The 20,455-nt window shown below is 41.7% G+C and overlaps 1 protein-coding gene across 1 annotated transcript in view; it reads right to left on the reverse strand.

The window, feature by feature from the left end:
* Positions 1-19,067: 19,067 nt before the first annotated feature.
* The window catches only part of LOC113031436 (prostaglandin reductase-3), a 4,347-nt gene continuing 2,959 nt past the window's right edge, over positions 19,068-20,455 (reverse strand). Inside the window, exon 2 of the mRNA XM_026183510.2 lies at positions 19,068-20,193. Within this exon, the coding sequence (XP_026039295.2) occupies positions 19,263-20,193 (931 nt within the window). The 3' untranslated portion in view covers positions 19,068-19,262. The remainder of the gene's footprint in view (positions 20,194-20,455) is intronic.

The following is a 20,455-nucleotide window of genomic DNA, read 5'->3' on the forward strand; positions in this document are numbered from 1 at the left end:
GTTAAGGGTTTGGTTTTGGCAAAAACATATTGTTTGATATCAGAGAGAGTTGTCAGTTTGTTACACTTCTTTTTGTCTTCAGTCTGACGTCGCCTCCAGTTTAAAGTCTGAAGAAAATTCAAATATTTGTTTTTCTAAAAGCTTATGCAGTCATGTGAAAAAGATGCTTTTCACAGGTCTCTGTGTAGTTCTATAAAAAACTAAGTACATTTCATGATTCAGTAGTTGGTAGAACCACCTTTAGCAGCAAAAACTTGTAGTCTTAACATTGTTTTTTGTTCTAACATTGCTTCAGTTCTTTTAGGTTTGTGGTATTGATCTATGCACAACTCTTTTAAGGTGGCACCACAGTATTTCAGCCAGGTTGAGGTCTGCGCTTTGACTAGGCCATTGCAACACCTTGATCCCTGTGTTTTTCATCCATTGTGTTGTAGATTTGCTGCTGTGCTTCGTGTCATTGTCCTTTTGCGTGACCCAATTTGTGAGAAAAGAAGAGTTCATGAGTGACTCAGTAACTGCAACATGCCCAGGTCCTGTGGCTTCAGAACAGGCCCAAATCATCACTCCTCTACCACCATGCTTGACAGTTCCTAAATGAGTTTGTGCTGATCTGCTGTGCATTGTATTGTCACTTTGATCTCGTCTTTCTAAGCACAGTTGCAGAAGGCTTGTGGCTTGTTAAGGTGCAGCTTTGTTTTAGAGAGAAGATGCTTTCTGCTGGCAACCTTTCAAAATAAACCATAAACTAATTATACTATCCTGAACTTTAACATTTGACATGCTAACTGAGGCTTTTTGTCATTGATATAGTTCTTTGCTAGGAGATTCCTGAAAAGATTTTGGCAGTTTGTTAATACTTACTTTAATGCACCAGACCCTCAAACAGCAAAAACTTTAATCGTGAGCAGAACACCTAGAAGCAGACCAAGACAACTGTCACCAGTTTAACTGATTTATTAATAAGCAGATAAGTTTAACAGGCAGCAAGGATGCAGTTAGGGGTGAATGGCTAAGTAGGTAAGTGTATTCACTTTTTAAAATAGTGGAACTTTTTAGAATGTGCACATGGTCACAGTTGGCATTTCATACTGGTAAATGGACTGTTTCTTGTATTGCACTTTTCTATTTGAGCACTCAAAGTGTTTTATACAACATGCCTCATTCATGCAAGCACTTTTTTCTATGCCTAAGTGCTTTCTATCTCACATTCACACTCTTATGAGTGCGTCAGAGAGCAATCTGGGGTTCAGTATCTTGCCCAAGGATACTCTGCCATGCAGACTGAAGCATCCAAGGATCGAACCACCAGCCAGTTAATAGATGACCTGCTCTATGTCCTGAGCTACAGCCGTACTTCAAAAGGTCTTGCTTTGGACTGATTTGTGAGAGGAGTGGGTCACCTGACCAGGTAAAGATGTTAATTCTATGAGCAGGATTTGAACTGGTGAATGTGGATTATTATCTCATTCTTATGGTTAGTTGATTTCTTGGTGAGTGTTTCTTAGGTGCAACAGTTCAGCTTTGACAAAAGTTACAGATGAAGATTTTATGTTAATATTAGCAACAGTGACACTCCACTTCACCGTACCATAGCGTCCATCACAGGGTCAACACAGAGCGCCAGACAATAAGTTGCAATCCCATCAACATCCACATCTTCCAGCCACCTTGTTGGATAGTTTTAAATTTAGCTTTCCAAACTGACCGCACATAAAAGGAGCGCCGACGTGACAAAATTATTTTCTGCTTCATTTGTCTACTTGGGACAGTCTACCTGAGCTGATCTAAGAGCTGTGAATTAGTCCCCTCAGTGGACATGACGCCAACATTTCAAAGTTGTGAACGCTGCTCTCTTATTTTTTATAATTCTGAAACTTAGATTTATAGACTTGGCAATTATTTTAACCGTTCCAGTTGGTGGGTTGTTTATAACAGATTTTTTCTTTGGTGTGGCAAACCTTTTCACAAACTGATGTTGATTGGGGAGAGGATTCAGTTTTCCCTAACCAACACTAGAGCTCATTGTATCTTTCTGAATCCACTGCTGTTTTAAGCTGGAGCTGATGTGTAGTCATCCCAACATACTGGTTTTGCTAAAGTGAAGTAAAAACAAACAATGACAGCTGTTACTGGTATTATTCCTCCTCCTTCACAGACTTAGCTAGCATTACTTCAAGGAGTTTGTTTAAGCGGCGGTGGTGTGTGTCGTGTAGCGAAGCTGCAGATAGACCCCTATCTCTTTTCATGTCACAATATCAGATAAAACAAGTGAACTGGATGGTAAGGTGGACTGATAACAGAAAAAAATATTTGCTATGGTTATTGTTATGGCAACTAAAGTGCTTTTTAAGCAAAGGGAATGGTGGTTCTGCTGGCTAAAATGGCCACATCCCTATCCAGTCTTGTGTTTTGCACAATGGTGGTTTTGATTATAATGTTGGTGAATCCTTGCTTCTTCATTTTTTTCACATGTGAACCGATGGGATGGTATTTAAAAGTGAGTCCTCAAAGAGTTTCTTCCCTTTCTGACTTATCATTATTATTCAACACCAAAACCAAGCAAAGTGGATTATTACATAAACTCGCAAACTGTGGGAACTTTCTTCAGACTCACTGTGTCTAATAAACTCAGATTTTTACAGTAATCAAATACTGGCCAGATAAAGCATGTCAGCAATATAATATTTACACCTAAGAAAATACATCACGATATAAAGTTTAAAAAAAAAAAGAAATCCAACTCTATGCACTTGCATTCAAGGGATAACCTCCAAACCAGAGAGCTATTTTAACACAGATTACATAATGTAAAATAATCACATTTCTGATGTTCACACACACACACAACAACAACAAAGATTAATTACGAGGGCCTGGATGTTGGATCAGCAGCCAATTATCACCTGAGGAGAGTCAGTTGGCCTCAGTCAGTTGGCAGCTATCCTTTCCTCTTCTCACACTTCTCCTGAAATCAGCCGCCCGTCAGCCCCAAGCAAATTGGATGAGGAGCCATAAAACAAATTTTCACCCAAATACAAAGTGACAACAAATCTGGGATGGCAGTAATAAACTCTAATATAAGAAGAAGACTGAGGGATGAAGGATGCTGCCTTGTCAGTACATTAAAATGAGAGTGGAGGAGCACGAGAGAGAGAGAGAGACAAGTGATCTGTTTAAACTTCATAAATGCAGGGAAGGTCCTCTGTGTTTTAGTGGCGGCTGCTGGCTAGTTCCATAAGAACCCCTGGGGCACCCGTGCTCTTATTCATACCGTCAGAGATTTTTCCTAGCTGATGCGGGAACACCAGAAAATAGTTTGAACGGTGAGGATAAGTGATTGTGCTCACGGGAGAGCAGAAAGCGCAGCTTAAAGAGAGACAGAAGAGGTGATGGACACACAGAGAGACCGACAGACAGAGAGTTGTGGAGGGCATTTCATGTAATGTTGATTTCAGTGAACCCAGATTCGCCTCTCACCAGCGGCCTGACCTCCTCTGACTTGGATGATCCTCGTTGCCATGGAAACTGGCAAAACAAGTGTGACACCCCACCACCACCAGCACCACCACATCTGAGTGATGAAAATGAATGTGGCCCCAGGATCAACACGCAGCCATATTGGCAAAAAATCAATACTTTTTCCCCCTCTGTCTTGCCTCGGTCCAGTAAACTGTAACATATCAATCCATATGTGCGCACGCTCTGCACTAATCCCACCCCCCACCCCTCTGTTTGTGTGAGTTGCATGTGTGCGTGTGAGGAAGAGAAAAAAAAATGTTGCATTGAACAAAAGCTGCCCAGTGTGTTTGAACTGCTCCATTAAAACAATCTTTGTTTTTGATACAGACAAGGAGAAACAGAGCAAGCTGACTGAACACAGACTGCATGTCAGTCTAAGATTGAGGGGTTTTTGTTGTTTTGTTTTGCTTTTCTTTAAATTCTGTTTCTCATTACTGTGCCGAGCCTCAAGCAGTGAGGGGGAAAAAAAAAACCCAAACTAGAGCAACTGTGCCTGAGCCCAGGGGCCCCCAGGAGCCACAGGGGGTCCCTACTTTGATGGAGGCCTGAGCATCATTAGAACAGATAGCATGATGGGGTCAGAAACACAGTTACTGCTGCACTGCTTCTGCAGACTCCTAGCACCACTCTTATTGACAAACACACCAGACACCAGAAAGTATTTCCATCTAGCTGTTTGTTGAATTATGATGTTTCAAAATAGAAAAATATAATGTCCCAATCAAACACCTATGAGAGAACTCCTGTTGAATAATGGCAGCATTGTTGTGATGGCTAGATAAACAAGGTTCAAGCAAAAACCAAAAGAGCAGGACTTTAGAATGGATGGCAATGGACTCGCAGAAAGCACAAATTAATTATGTAACCCATTGAGGTTCTTTCCGAAAGTTCACTGTTCATGAAAAAAGGAATATGGGCTACCTCTGCCTTTATAGGCCTCATAAAAATTATACTGTTGTACTTAAATTTTTTAATAAAGTGACTGAGAACATTTAGAGAGACTGGCATATGTTAATAAGACTGAGAAGAGCAGGCTGCCCAAACAGCATTGGGGAGGAACAATCTGGCTCTAAACCATCCCTGGTCCTCAAAGGTCAACCATATTTTTATAATAGCAGCCCTATGGCCAACTCTAAATCTGTCCCTGGGAAAATGGAAGCCATCCAATGAGAAGGTGCAGGAGATAAAATCCGGTACGTGTGCGAGGCATTGTTACGACGCGCTCTTTACAGGTGGGCAGGGTAGAAATATGGGACTTGCGATTCCCTCTGTGTTTTATAGGCTACCTTTAAGTAAATTTCTGCTGTAAGTGTGAAAGCAATAGCAAACGTTAATCCCTTACCTGCACATATATGTATATGTACATATGGGCGACTTATTAATACCTGTTTTGATGATACGATGCTAAACGAACTACTACTGCAACCAAGTTTTTGGATTTAGCTAAAACTCTAAGATGGGAAAAAACAAAACATCTTTGCAAGCATCTGCACAGACAGCATGCTAACGCTAAGCTAGCCAACCCAGAGTAATGATAAAGCCGTGTGTATGCTGATCCCAGCTGAGCAGTAAGACCCTGAGCTTCACCAGGTATTCTCTTTGTGATGGTTTCAACTTTGTGTTGTCGACCTTAAACACTAAAAGATCGTCATTAGATAGGGATTCGTATTGGTGTGTGGGACTGTAGCATAAGATTTATTTTGTTTAGTGCATTTCATGTCATTTTACGGAAGACTAAGAAAGTAATGAAACAAATTACTTTCTCCAGAGACTAATAAAGTAATGTACCGCATTACTTTTAAGTAAAGTAACAAGTAATGTGTAATACGTTACTTTTCGCGAGTAACGACCCCAACACTGCTAACACAATATAAGACTTGTGGTTCCCTCTGTGTTTTTTAGGCTGGCTTTAAATTAAATTTCTGTTGTGAGTGTGAAAGCAGTAGCAAACGTTAGTCTCTTAACCGCACGTGAACGGCTAAGGACACAAATCTCTGTGTGCACATCGTGCAGTGAAACGTAAAAACTGCTTTCCATTTTTGCCCTCAAATGAAAAAAAGAAAAAAAAAACATAAATAAAGGGACGGCTCAAATAACGAGAATAATAGGTTTTATTTAAAGTTGGCAACAAGCCTCGACAATATTCCCTGCGACACACACATGCATGAGGTGGGGGTGGGTGAGAAAGAGAGAGAATTACACAGAATACCATTCCATGAAAAAGCCAAACAAATAATTTTTGCAGTGCTGGAAGCATAGAGGATCCTGTTACAGTGAAAATATAGTTGAAAAACAAACAACAACACCAAAGCTGCAGGTTGGTGGTAGTGTTGGTAACTCCTATATCCTCTCAGCAGAATTAATAGATGTTATGCTATGCCAAAGTTAGGCTGAGGGACTGGAAGTATTCCTGTATTTAAGAAATAATAATTTGTTTTTAATATATTGAAATTTTAATGTAATTAATTTTATTGGGATACCATCCTCTCATGAGCCCACTTTACCCTTGATAATACCACCCAAAACTGCCCATTTGTCATATGAAGCTGCACTACTGAAATCAGTCTTACAGTTTTAAAGCTTGATGTGAAATGACTAAAAGTCATATCTCTTTGATTTTCTCTTATCTCTCCTCTGCCATGGAAGTGTAAAACGAAACCCCGGAGCTTCGTTTTGTCCTGTTTCTCTGTGTTTGTCATTTATAACAAGGTTGTGATCATAACTAACGGCGCGTGTAATATTTTTCTTTCAACCTTGTGATGCCAGACAATGTAAATCTGCTGTACATGTAAGGATCAGTAGCAGAGCTGCACTTCCTGGTGCCTATCAAAGGAACTTGATTTCCCCGTGGGATGCGGCAACGATGATGAGGGATAGTCGTCAAAAAAACGAGTCACCTGTCAGTCTTTATGTCTGCTTTTCTTCTTCTTACTGTTGATTTCAAAAGCTGATGTGAACACCAACCGGAAATACCAGGCAATGAATGATCAAGTTTGAAAGGAAAGCTCGCTACCAACAGTGTGCAAATTTGGGAAAGCAACACATCCACAAAACTCTTTCATCACATTTTCTTAAATTGCACAAAACAAGTGTAATCACTCACTAATCAGTAAATAGGTCATCACAGCGCATAATAAACATCAAAACAGAGATACATAATAGTTCCTCAGTTGTTGATACTTGACTTTTAGGATCACCTGACTTATCTGTTTTTATTCCCCAGGTTGAAAATATGTTGGGTGTTGATGTCCAGGCTATCGGGATCTCTGAAGAGTTTTCTGTGCGCCCATATGTGTGTGTGTGTGTGTGTGGGCTGTGATGAGACCCTGTCTCTGACACAATGTTGCTCTGTTAAGGTCAAGCCCTACAGAATGTCAGGGATGATGACACGCACTGAAAGGTTTCATCTAATCCCTCCATTTCCCCTCTTCTCCTGCGTCCCTCCAATCTGTCTACCCAGCTTCCATCTCCGGCCCCGCTCACTCACAAGACAAGACAGACATACACTGGCCTTCACCTACAGTCTGCATCAAAACTCTTCGTGGGTGTGTTTGTCCGCACGCGTGTGTGCGTGCATGTTTGTATGTGTGTGTGTTTAAATAGCGTCAAGCCATGCCATCCCACTAGTAAGGCCAAATCAGAAATGCCTGAGGCCACTGTCTCTGTGTCTGCATGGCTTGCCTGGTCTTTACAACCCGCTGTCAAACATCTTTGCTTCATTCCTCACCAGCAACACATTTACTTATCTTTTTTAGGTCTTCAGCTTATGCTTTAATATAGTGGGGGCCTGCAGTGGAATAACCGGCGGTGGCAAACAAATAAATGTACGAGAACTAAACTTACTTTCTACGTGAAACACTGAAGATTAAAATAATTACAGAAAATGTTTTGAAGTGAGAGTAGAAATTGAATTTATTCCACATTTAGAAGTCAGCAGAGGGTCGAGATCCTTTTTAATGCCAAATGTTTTGCATTTGGGGGCATTTATGTGATGCTCTTGCACAGATAACAGGTCAGTTCTGTCCTCTGACGTGCTGCAAACATTACCGTAGTCCACACTGGTTTCTTTTGCAAAAGGCAGGCAGCACGAGTAATCCTCCGTTATTTCAATTATTCTCATATCTGATCCCTCCAGATGTGTTTGAAATACTAAACTTTAATTCCAATTCTATTCAACTTTACAAAGAGCTCCCTGTGACAGTCTTTAGTTTCATGTGAAAGCAAATCTAATTCTGTTATTTCTAAACAGTGTCAAATGAATTCAATTAAGCTGCCATGGAAAAGAATGTTATTTACACCTTATGAGATTACCTGGACTTAATTTCCTGGGGTTTTAAATAATTGACAAACAGCATGCGCGTACTTAACTAAGCCTCATATTATGCGCACAGTTGAACATGTCATCATTTAATCTTAATGCTTTTTACTTCAACATTTTCCCTCCCTTTTTTCTCTCTTTTTTTCCCTCCCGCTCGCTTGGCCGCACCATAGTTAACACTTATTAAATTAGCAGTCATCCAGTGATCAAACAACAACCCTTTTCCATCTAGGCGGCTGAATGACGGCTGAGGTCTCCTCGGCATCTGGTGAGACGCCTAGTTTAGTGGAGATAAGCACAGAAGCCGTGCTAATTATGATATTACAATTCCAGCAAACCGTTTTTCTGAAAGCGGCGCAGTTTGGATTTAACACTGGTAAGCAAAGAAACATTGTTGGATTCAAGATGCCTGGCTTCCCCTGCACCTTCTCAAACTGTCATTTATCCTCACATCTCTGCGGATTGGGTCTGGGAAAACGGAGGAATGGCGGAGATGGAGAGAGCCGAGGGAAGGGGGGGAATGAAGGATTATATAAAGAAGAAGCAGCACTTGACGGTAACTGGCTGAGATTAGCGCCTTAGGGGTACAGCAGTGGCTGTGATTTTGATACTGCGCCCCCAGCTAAACGCTGAAGGCCGCTTTGCCTAGAGGAGTCTGCCTTCACCCACAGGCAGTCAAAGATTGTTTTCTTACCAGCATCTCCTCCTCCTCCTCCTCCTCCTCCACTCCACAGACACCTGTCATCTCCGATGTCAAAACTCCACACAGAAAGGAAAAGACAACGCAAAGAATAAACAAAAGAAACATGTTTTTTTTAAAGGCACACTCTGCATACAGATCTGCGAGGGTGAGGCCCAGGCTTCACCTGCAGCAGCCCGAGCCGAACGTCATGAGGATCCTACCGGCTCCACGCGGTGAAGCCTAAATGACGGCATCATTCTTTGTCATCTGTAGGCGCGAGCTGGAAATTAATTTAGCACCAGAAAAACTTTGATGCTTGCACTTGAGTCTGAACTCACTCGACTTCGTGCTTTGCACTCTGCACAATAGCTGGCAAAGAACAATTCTAGGCAAGGCTTTACTTTCAAATCATGATCTATAACAACATCCTTTCATCTTTTCACAAGACTGCCACTCAAGAGGGCTACAAAATTGTTTATGGTTTAAAACTGGCCTAACATGTACCTACAGCACAGTTTCCTGCACTATATAGATTAAATGTGAATGAATTTAGGACTTAAAGCTCAGTTCAGAGTTATAATTTATCCATATTTCTCATCTTTCACTCTAAAAGGATTTTCAACCAAACAAACAAATCTCTCTTTATAAACTGTCCGTTTGTGGACCAGCCGAGCTAATCATGAGGTCAACGTATTGTCATTTGGTTTGTGTGATAAATGCTGTAAAAGCGAGGGTAGCCAGACATCATCAGTGTAGACAGAACATTAAGATGCTCCAATTAGCCTGATGAGATAATCAGACTGAATTGCCATTTCATGAAGAAATCAGATATTTGGCAGCGAGCTAGAGGTCTGGGTCCAGGCTTCTGCGAAGCGTTTGAGTGGACTTTTGTGGGTATACTTCCTTTGTTTTCCCCTTCATATAGAGAGAGGGCGAGGAGAAAAAAAAGGGATAAAATCTAATTTGAACTCATGCTGGCTGAGGAAAATTATTTTTATCAAATCCACTGTGAATGACCTTTGCCACCTTGAGCAAACACGGCTGCCTGAGAAATAGTAAACTGATCCTGGTGTGAAGTGGCCCTTGTTGTCCGTGTAGTTAAGCAGAAGTATGAGATGACGTGACACTGGCAGCAGTGCCAGGCGGTGTTGTTGCAACCAATGGGGGGCAGAGGACACAACAGAGAGTAATGGCTGCTACAAGCCATCAGCCCTCACACAGATAAAAAAAAACACAAACAAAAAAAAAAACACCGCCACATTTCATCTGCCCTGTTTTTCTCCATTTTAATTCCTTCTGTTTGTTTGTTTGTCGACCTTGCCATGTCAGCTGACCTTCCTCTGTCCAGGACCCTGAAGAGAGAGGGGAAGGGGGAAAAAAAAGAAAGAGGAAACAATAAGCAAGACGCTGACATTTCTGTACAGAGAAGGAACAAACAGCTCATACAAAATGCCCCCCACTCCCCTCAGACAAATTTACTCAAAAATATGTGTGTGTCTTGAACGTCCGAGGGCTGTCCGGCTCTCAGCCACCATTGCCAAGGAAGTGTCACGGTGTCGTGACAACTTCAGCGACTGCAGTGCGATGGGTGACCCTCGGCCGGCAGAAGGGGGGCGCTGAATCCCCCGCCCACCCTGGATCCTGACAGATGTCATATACCTCCTCCATGGGCACCTTCTGTTTCCTGTTCACCTTTCTCCATCCTGCAGCGTTAGGGCTCCTGTCTCCACCTCGTCAAAGCACACACACGCGCACACACACAAACAGGGGGGAATCAGACAAAGAAGGAGACATAAACTTGACCGGGATGGATTTTTAAACGATGTTTCTGGATTGACAGCAGATGATTATGACAAGAAGCAGTTTCCATCTCAGTTCCAAGTTACATTCCCATCATCTGTTTGCCCCATCTATTTATGCTTTTTTTTTTAACCATTTGCTTTTTACTTTACGTTAAAAAAAAAGGCAAATATGGATTCCACACTCCCTGGCATTCATATCGCCTTCTCAGAGGATGTTTCCTGTTATTTACCAAAGGCTTCTCTCTGAGAACAGTTGGTATTTTAGTCTTAGCACACCCCACTCAAAACCTGTTTGCACAGATTTTCCCCATCATCCTTCAGACCATAGTTTGACAGAAACACTTCAACAAAATGAGATTCTGCCTCGTTACATTGTCTTATACTGTTACATCAAAAGTGTCACCAGCCCACTCCACGAATAACAAGTCTAACAAACCAAAAAGCCTTATGATATTAGATTTCCATAAACCTTCTGCTGGCTGCCTCCTCGCGTGGATTGTGTATCATCCGCTCAAAAATGCTCTCCTAGATGGAAATGTGTGGACTAAATCTGATCATGGCGCTAGATAATGTTCACTTCTCACTGCTGAAACACAGACTTGAGGAGGAAACGGAGGGGATCCTGTGACTAACCCATCAATCACGGTGACGTTTCGCTCAAGTGATGGATATTCTAATTTCCCTTTTATATACAGGTGCGCAGGATGGATGGATGACGATTAATGGACGGGCAAGGCTGTTTCCACAAAACAAAGAAAAAGACGTAGCATGGCCCGCGGCGTCGCTATGGAGGACAGAGAGCTGCACTTCCCTCTGTTTTGAAGACGATACTTCACATTTGGGATTTGATGTCCCTGTAAACACGCAGAGACAAAGTATACATCCCGAGGTGACAAAGGTGTTGCTAACACAACAATTGCCTTCCCTCTACAGGGACCTACAACAGGTTCTGCAGTCAGTTCTGTGACAGCCCTCGACACCTTCGCCTCACCTCATTTTCACACAACCTGTTTCTCGCTTTCTGTCATTGCTATCACCTCCATAATTATTCCTTAACTTTCACTCCGCCTCAGACTGCTTAAGACTGTAATTTCTTGAAAAACATCTTCCTCCTTCAGCATCTCTTCCAGTGGGGGGCACTTATCTATCAAACTTTTCAAAGTGAAAATTGTGCTAAACGTCCTTTTGGTGAAGTCCTTTTGCATCGCCCTGAAAGTCTCATTCTTACTTTCCAAGCACAGTTTAAAAAAAACAAAACAATTCTTTCACTGTTAGGCTTTTAAGCTTGCACATCTTTCATATCGGACTTGCCGTTTATCTGTTTTCTTAGACCGCACCCACCATGCTGAAGGTGTTTCACTGCACTAATTGGCCAAAGTCATGACTGAAATAGAGTTAAACTAACCAGGAGACTAAAAAAAGAAAAGAAAGGAAAATACAAACTCTTAAAATTAAACTTTGCATAAAAAACAGCAGAACAGCATTTCAGATGTATTACAAATGTTAAAAACTGGTGTTTTCACTGCAATGAGACAAAATAATTTGCATTCATTTCTGCAGATCAACTATTTCACTGGGCTATTTTGCACCGACTTTGCTCATTTGATGGCTTTTTGTCGGACGTCAGCTGCGAAGCATTTCCCCGGTGGGTTCTAGTTTTTCCCTTCACAGCTGACATTGAACATGGGCATTCATAAACCATCCAGCACTTGAGACTTTTCCTAAGACTTAACAATCCAGCCTGAGATCTCTCTTCCAGCTCTGTCCTTCTACCTCTAGCTCACTTTATCTCTCGCTCTCCATCCCTCCCTCCCTGTCCAAAGCTGTCCTCCCAGCCATCTGTCATGTGATGTTTATAGGCCCTTTTGCTTTTGTGTCCTGATGACCACTGTCACAGAGAGCTACCCATTACCGATGCGCCCTGATGAACGATGTTACCCAGACGCATCGCTGACACCCTTGTGTCCTTGGCCGCAGAGATGCTGCCTCACTAGCCAACTCGGGCCAGTAAAGAATGAGGACGGGGAGGGACCTGGGGGAGCTGAGCTGAGGACCTGTCCGTCATCACACCGACAGGGTGTTCATATTTCCCCTTGTTCCCACCGCCATCTTTTCTTTTCCTCTTTATCCAGCCAATAGAAATGTGGGGTTGGTCAGCCTGGTGACGATGTTGCCATTAATCCTGCGGTGGTGAATAGCGCCCTTGCCTTTCACCTGAATGTATATCTACATCTGAACAGACCCAGCGAGGGACCCTCACTCCCCTCCTGAGGCCACAAAAGATGCCCCGAAGGGTCAATGTAGGCAGAAAGACATGATGAATGTTACCGAGTGTGATTTTATCTGTCAAATAGAAACATTAGTGCCCGTTTTGATCTTTTATGCACTATGTTTAAAGGTGGCACAGTGTGTTAGAATAATGTTTTATTACACTGTTATGATGGTTATAAATTAAAACTGTTCCAATGTTTTTTTTTAGTATTAAATCATCATTGTTAAAAATGTGTGCTTTTTTTTGAGTTGCTCTTGAACTTGACCACTAGCACACAATTATCATTTGTCAAAAGTTACCTTGGTTACCATGCTTGATCTAAAAGCTTTTGGTTGTCCAACTCGGTGCTCTTTATTTAGGCAAAAATGTTCAGTTCAGGCAAAGCTTTGTGTAAAATATTTGTGCACGTCTAGTTTATGATATAAACATTTTAGCGTGAATTATGTGAATTGAACCTCACAAAGCGCAGTAAATGGAAATCATCTAAATCAGTTCAGTGTTTCTGCCTTTTAAATGATTCTACCTGGTGTTTCGAGGCTTTTGGCAGGTACGTTGCTGGAATCCTCTGGGAGAACTTGCAACAGCTCTTATGTGGATTTAGGATGTCTCAAAGTCTCTTCATGTAACTACACACAGACGATTTTGAGATAAGGGCTCAGTGTGTGGAGTTTGTGCCATGTTTTGCAGGAGGCTGTCATGGTTTGGGGTTTTCATTATGGGTCTGGATCTTGTTTTCATTTTGTTTTTGTGTATTTATAGTCCTGTCGTTTTTTCACTCTTTGTGCCCCGTCTTTGTGTCTCTCCATTTCTACCAGTTTCCTCCTGTGTTGGTGGGTGTTAACTCTTTGCCCCTTTTGCTGCATGCTGTAACACTTCAAATCATCACTCCGCCACCACCGTGCTGGACAGCTGCTATGAGGTGTTTGTGCTGATATGTTGCGTTTGGTTGTAAATTATGGCCAAACATCTCTTCTTTTGTCTCATTTGTCCAAAGGACGTTGTCTAACATATCTTGTGGGTTATTCATAACTAAGCTGTGCTACCATCTTCCTTTTTTTAGGGATACAAAAGCTTTCTCTTTCCTCAACCTTTCCAAACAAGCTGCACTTTTTCAGTCTTTTTCTAATTCCTCTAACATGAACTTTTGCATTTGCTGACCGAGGTCTTCAGTCAGAGGTGTTGCTCTTGGGTTTTTTGCACTTTCTCATTGTACAGTCTGACCTAGGGGTGAATTTGCTGGGAAGATTGGCAAGTGTCTTGAATGTTTTGCTCTTGTGAAAAATGTTTTTTACTGAAGAATGATGAACTTCAAAATGTTTGAAAATTCCCTTATAACCCTTCATGAACTGCTGGGCTGCAACAATTAGTTCTCTAACATCATTGCTGATGTATTTCTTCCTCGGTACTACGTTAACACACCTGAATGCTGCAGCAAACTACCAAAACCTCTACTCTTATGCAGGTACTCACACTTTCTAACAATCAGTTAATCAAGTATCAAGTATTTGATTATCACCACCAGGCTGCTACTTAAGTTTGCACTTTTTTTTTTTTTAACACACTGCTTCTGCCTTTTGGCTTACTTTGTGTTAAATAAAGAATTCTGCAATATAATGTAGTAATGTAGTTTGTAGTTAATCAAAGTTTGTATTTACCTCATTTTAAGACCTGCTAAGATTATTTTTATTATGTCGGATTCTTAAAACCTTTAAAGAGGGTTTCCTTTCTCTCTTGTGCTACCTGGACTGTAGCAAAAGCTTTATTCTCATCACTAAAGAGACTTCAAGGTGATTCTTGTGAGAGCGGTGGAATATATAATATTGGGTGATTTATAAGAATCTAAACCTCTCAGGTGCACTTATTTTTGTATGGTATTATACAGTATCTTTGACATAAAGTTATATGTTTATAGCTATTGAAACATAAACCAGCAGTTCCCAAATCAAAGATCAGAATCTCAGTGATTGTTGAAAAACTTCTAGTACAAAAAAGAAAGAATTCGTAGTTTTTTTTTTCTCAGCAGACTTTTGTTTGTTCATTTCATTCTAGGATATTTAAAAAAGTCACTTTTCAAAGATTTCAGAAATATTCAAATGAACAGGAACTCTTCGGCTGATATATGCCAAGTGTAACTTTTGGTCATTAGAAGACATTGTTCCGTATTAACAAGCCACAGTTAAAATGTCACCTCATTTATCATCTAAAACCCATAAGCTTATTTTTTTATTTATTTTTTCAGGGAGGGTTTGGCATGGAAACCACTGAATCATAGTGACCATACACAAAAAAGATTATCCTTATTAAATGCAGTTGTTTGGAACAGAGGTTAAATGGATAATATGGTACAAAATGGGGAATTCTTAGAGCGGGAAGAAGGCTGCAGATAATCCTTTCACAATAGTGTAACATAATGTGAACAATCTGTTGGACAAAATAAAAACCTCATTTAATCAGTGGGGCCTTCTCTCCTCTTGTGTCACTGCTCCTCCCTTGCTCTCTCTCTCTCTCTCTGAACGTCTTTATTGGCCGGTGAAGCTGCTGATGAATTCTTAAGCAGATCACACTGATAATTGTATTTCATAACTGTCAGTTGTGCGAAGGCTGCCAGTGTGCCCAGGAGCTATTTGTGTCTCACTATGTCCTCCACAAACCTTCCCCCTCTCCCTCCTCCACACTTTGTCCAGCCCCCCCAATCACCAGGGATGTGCTTACTGTCTCCGGCCCCGAATTACTCAATCAGGAGGACACATTTACGGATGACACCTTTATTACAATTAATCACGGGAACTTGATTAAGAAAGTTATTCCTCCCCTTCATTGAGACTTACACAAGTGGTTCTGCTGCATATTGTAATTTATGTCCCACTGAGCTCTCCCTCCGCTGATAGACAGAGAAGCCGACAGACTGCCAGCCATACTGAGACGCGTGTGGACGCTTGTGGGTCTGTGTGCGAGGCTAGGCGCGGATGCGTGCATGGCTACATATCCTGAGACACATGCGCACAGCCACAAACACATCCCCCCTGTCATGCTGTCATGCACAACTCACAGGTTTTGCAAAGAGTTAAAATAAATGACTTTAATTGGCTGTAGAGACGTGCTCGCTAAAGGAGACTTGAATATTCCATTTCCCTTTCCTCTTGTCTTTTCTTTTCACTCTCCCTCTCTTTAACACATACCCCCCCACCACACACACCGACACACACACACACACACTTGAATGAAGCCATCTCTTTACCTTTACTCACAGTTCCTGGGTCTGCTGTGGCTAATTAGTTGAGTGGGGTTTTAGGTTTGGTAATTAGGCGGAGGTAGGAGTGATGGGGGCTCAGGGAGTTGGGGAGTTGAGAGGGCCTGACTGACTTGCAAAGAAAGAAACTGGACTGTCTAGATCCTGGCAGCACCGAGCAGCCAGCCAGTGTCCCTTAGGTGCCTGGAGGTAGACTACCATCCCACACTAAAGAGGGTGATGTCTTTGTTATGTGCCACATATTCCAGCAAGAAGAAACTGTGAAAAAAAAGAGGATTTAGCAGGGAAAAAAAGGAACAAGAGGGAGACCTTTGAGAATTTTCCTACCCTGAATGTCAGCGTACAACAATAAAATCCGGCACCGCGCTGTTGTCTTGGATGGCAAATTAAAGTGGACTTGAGAGCTACAAAAAAAGTTGTGATCACCGCTAATTAATGTAAAGGTGGAAAAAAGAAGCAACGACTGAACATTTTTATTTCAAACGTAGAGTACATTTAACTTTATTGAGCTCGTGGCCACCATGGTCACAAGTGACAATTACTCCATAATTGCTGCATCAAAGTAAAGCACAAATAGCGAGGAAATATAACATAAGCAGACTGAGTGCACAGTGTTATACACTAAAGACTATATTTGGTTCTCTGCCATTAGCTTAAAGAAGTCAACTTTTAAAAGTCACACCAGAGTAAATATGACTGTAGTAGCAAAAATAGCCCTCAGTGTGCTTAATTTTCATGGATTCAGCTTGTTATTTCTGAATGTTTTCTCCTTAAATGTTACATAGTAGCTGTTGTAGTAAATGTAAAATAAAACTACAATCTTATGCCATCTGAAATGCTACACAGTAGCTAGTACACAAGGTAAATTCCTGGGAATAGATGGCGATCCAATGGAGGCAACACATTCAACTTTTTCCAATGTTATAAATTCCTACGCAATCAGTTTGATAATACTTGCGATAATCAGTATATTACATTTGCATTGCATGCATTACAATGTCATCCGCATTCACATTAAAGGGAAAATGAAGTTTACCCTTCATTCCTTCCATGTACATCACCTATTTAAGTTTGTGTGTTAGTGTTTGTCCCTTCTGAGGAGCAGCAACAAAACTAAAATGAGAGAGACACTTAGCATGATTTCTAATTTCTTGATTTTTTTCTCCTTTCTTTCACCACCTCACAGCAGCCGGTGAATACTTTTCTAGAAGACCTTCACCATCTTTAATGTCTTGTTTACACTCTGCAGTTCCAGGTTGCTTCAATACGATGCCAGTTAGCAGCCTAGGACTGCAACACAATCCAATTAAATAAAGAGTGTTGTCTCTCCAGGTTCCTGTGTTCTCTAATTGGGGCTGTGACTGCTCACTAATCAGTGGAGGTACAGGTAGGCCCCGGAGGACAGCGAGACAGGGCCTCTCCTGTTAATTGAAGAGATGCTACACCCGGCCTCCTCCTTCTCCTCATAGTCCAACATGGATGCACAGGAGTACTGACGCATGCTAAATTCGTCTACGCACCCACGTGCATCATCACTCCTCTCACCTTTTGTGTGGCCGGCATGTAAGAGCTTGCTTTTCTTTTTTCATTTTAACTCCTGAGCAAGCAGTGGTGTTAAGAGGTGACTGGCAGTCATTTAAAGTGTGTTTGCTCTCTTGGTCACTTACGCCTATGCAATTCCCAGTACTTCCATTTCTGCTTTAATTATATCCATAAAAAATCTTTAAAAACATTTTTTTAAACTGTGCAATCAAAGTTGAACTTTCATGGGTAAAAAATTGTTTTTATTCTGACCCGAGAGGCTTTAGATCACAGATGTGGTGCTTTAAATACTGAATAAATAAGTGCAAAAACGTCACATCCGTGATTTAAGTAAATAATTTTTAACCTAAATTTGTAAGAGCAAGCTACACAAAAACATGGCAAGCATCGACTAGCGTGAGTCATCCAACTCCAACTGTAACAGAAACAATGATTAACATGCACACATATTTTTAAGCAGCTAAAAATAGTTGTTTTTGTTTTTTTTTAAAAAACCTAACAGCTACTCGGAAAATTGAAAATAACCGTGCACGTAAGACATTACGGGCCTGACTCAAAGCAACAAACATACCTACGGTGTCTCTTGCTGACACAGGCTGTGGCGTACGTGTGAGTGACTTTGAGAGGTGTTCTGACTTGCTCCACTACGGATTCAGAACCGCCTTGGCCTGGTGTGTTTCTGATTTCCTGCACCGTCTGGTGAAGGTAGCAGCTTTGCATGCTGGGGTCACACCTGTAACGTATTTCACACTGGGTTATATTTTGAGTAGCCACCTGGATGAGGAAATAACGTGTTCACGGTGCATGAAGACTACAGCCATCCCTGCCAGGTAGGAACAGGTGTTTGTTTAAAATGACACACAGTGCAGTAATCCAACACGGACTGTTATAAGCATCTCTTGTCCATTTCCTGCTTTTGGAGTGGTTTAACAGTACACTGCTGAAGTTGGGACTCTGAAAACTTTTTTTAAGCTCAATAAGGCTTTCAAAGTTGAAAGAAACACTAAAGTTTTATCTTTGGGTTTTATAAAAATGAGTGCAATGTGATTAAACTTTAAATGGTATTTTTTAAGACTTTGTTGTTTCAAAAAGCCAAATTAAATTCAAAAAAATGGAAATGGAAAAAAAAAACGTGTCAAAGGACATATCGCAGAGCATTCACTATGAGTGATTTTTTTTTTTTTACTCACAGTGGAAGAAAATAATGACATTTTCTAGCCCAACTCCTGGTTAGCTGGACTAATTTTTTTTTTATTATGTGCAGCTTCGGGGCATGTGAATGAAAAGATTGATTGTGTGAATGCCGTTTCTGTCAGCCACAAACAGGCAATGAAATGCCAAGCACACCTGGAGCAGCACTCACTTTTGACAAGCACATACCAATGTAAGGCCCTATTAGAAAAACAATGAAGTCTATCATAAAACATTTATGGTAGATAAAGTGCTCGAGAGCGCCAAAAGCAAGCGCATTATGGCAGCAGGTCTAACATGATTTCGGAGGTGGACGGAAGGTGTGGGGGAGGTGAAAAAAACCTTAGCTTTTGTTTCCGAGTTTCAATATGTGGTGACTTTTGATTAGCACACACTTATTTAAAACTTTAAATATTTTATATTAAATTCTGTGCTGAATATATTCACGACTGAGTGCATGTGCACATAAAAAAGCAAAAACAACCCCAAAGCACTTTCCAAAGTTGCTGTATGTTTATTCATGACATTATTTTTAGTTACTGGGCTGTATCATAAGTCATTTTACAAAAATAAAGAGCTTTTCCGTGGTTAAAAATCCTTCATTAAACTATACATATATATATATTACTGATTGAATCATTGTAATTTTAAGTATGATTTCTTAAGTGCATCTACAATCAGTTAAATCACAGCTTGCTATTACTAACAGACGGTGGTGCCACTTCCACCACGACTTTGCCCAGGTTTCTCCCTGCATACATGTAGTCCACTGCCCGGAAAACCGCATCCAAGCCTACAAATTTCCCCTCCTCTGCCAAATCACCGCAATCCACCTCACACACTAGCTTCCCTTTGGCAAACATCTGAATCATGCTACTCAGAGCCTCCCTGTAGTCACCTAAGAAGTGGGGCAAGAAGAAACCCCGAATGCTGGCCGACTTCTGGAGTAGCTTGACTGGTAGCGTTCCTCCTTTGAAAGGTGGGATCCCTGAAGCGCTCTGGTACCCTGAGATGAAGCCAATCACTATCAGCCGGCCTTTATTGGCCAGACTGTTTACTGCGAGCTCTAAGACGCTCCCTCCGACTGACTCATAGACCACGTCTATGCCTTGTGGATACTCTTTCCTCAGGGTCTTAGCCAAGTCTTCAGCGGTGTAGTTGATCGGCCTGTCGCAGCCGATGGATTTGAGGAAACCGGCTTTCTCGTTGGTCGAGCAGGTCCCAATGACATGGCAACCAGCCTGCTTGGCAAACTGCACAGCGAACTGTCCCGTTCCTCCTGCGGCCGCCGTGACCAGGACAGTCTCACCTTTAGCCAGGTCGCCCAGACGTTTTAAGGCTATATAAGCCGTGGCGCCGCTGACCAAAAGGGTGAGGAACTCTGGCTTCACCGCAGGAACAGGCACAGCTTCCTTGGCTGGGACCACAGTGTACTCGGCAAACGCGCCACTGCCGAAGTAGGCCACAGTATCCCCGACGGTGTAGCGGGAGCTCGCGCTAAGGCCAAGGCCGACAACCTCCCCAATGCCCTCAAAACCTGCATCAAAGGGAGGCTTCACCGAAGGGTCGTAACGGCCTGCTGAGTAATTAATGTCTGAGGCGTTGATTCCCACAAAACTGAAACACAAGAGAAAAATAATTGAGGATTAAAAGTTAGGGAAATAAACCTGCTACATCAGCATGTGCTGAGAAAAATGGATACATTAACATTGCATTTCAGTTAACGGGGTTTTATGCGGTTATTAGCGTAAGCACATATTTCCTGAAATCCTGTATGAAGGTCAACTTCCTTGTTGTGCAGACGGGCGCGCACAGGGCCAAAACACTTTGGTTTGTTTTGGCAATGAGTTATTTTTTCTCTTTTCCTTCTCTTTGCTCG

The sequence above is a fragment of the Astatotilapia calliptera genome, chromosome 11 (assembly GCF_964374335.1).
Source record: "Astatotilapia calliptera chromosome 11, fAstCal68.1, whole genome shotgun sequence".
NCBI lineage: Eukaryota > Metazoa > Chordata > Actinopteri > Cichliformes > Cichlidae > Astatotilapia > Astatotilapia calliptera.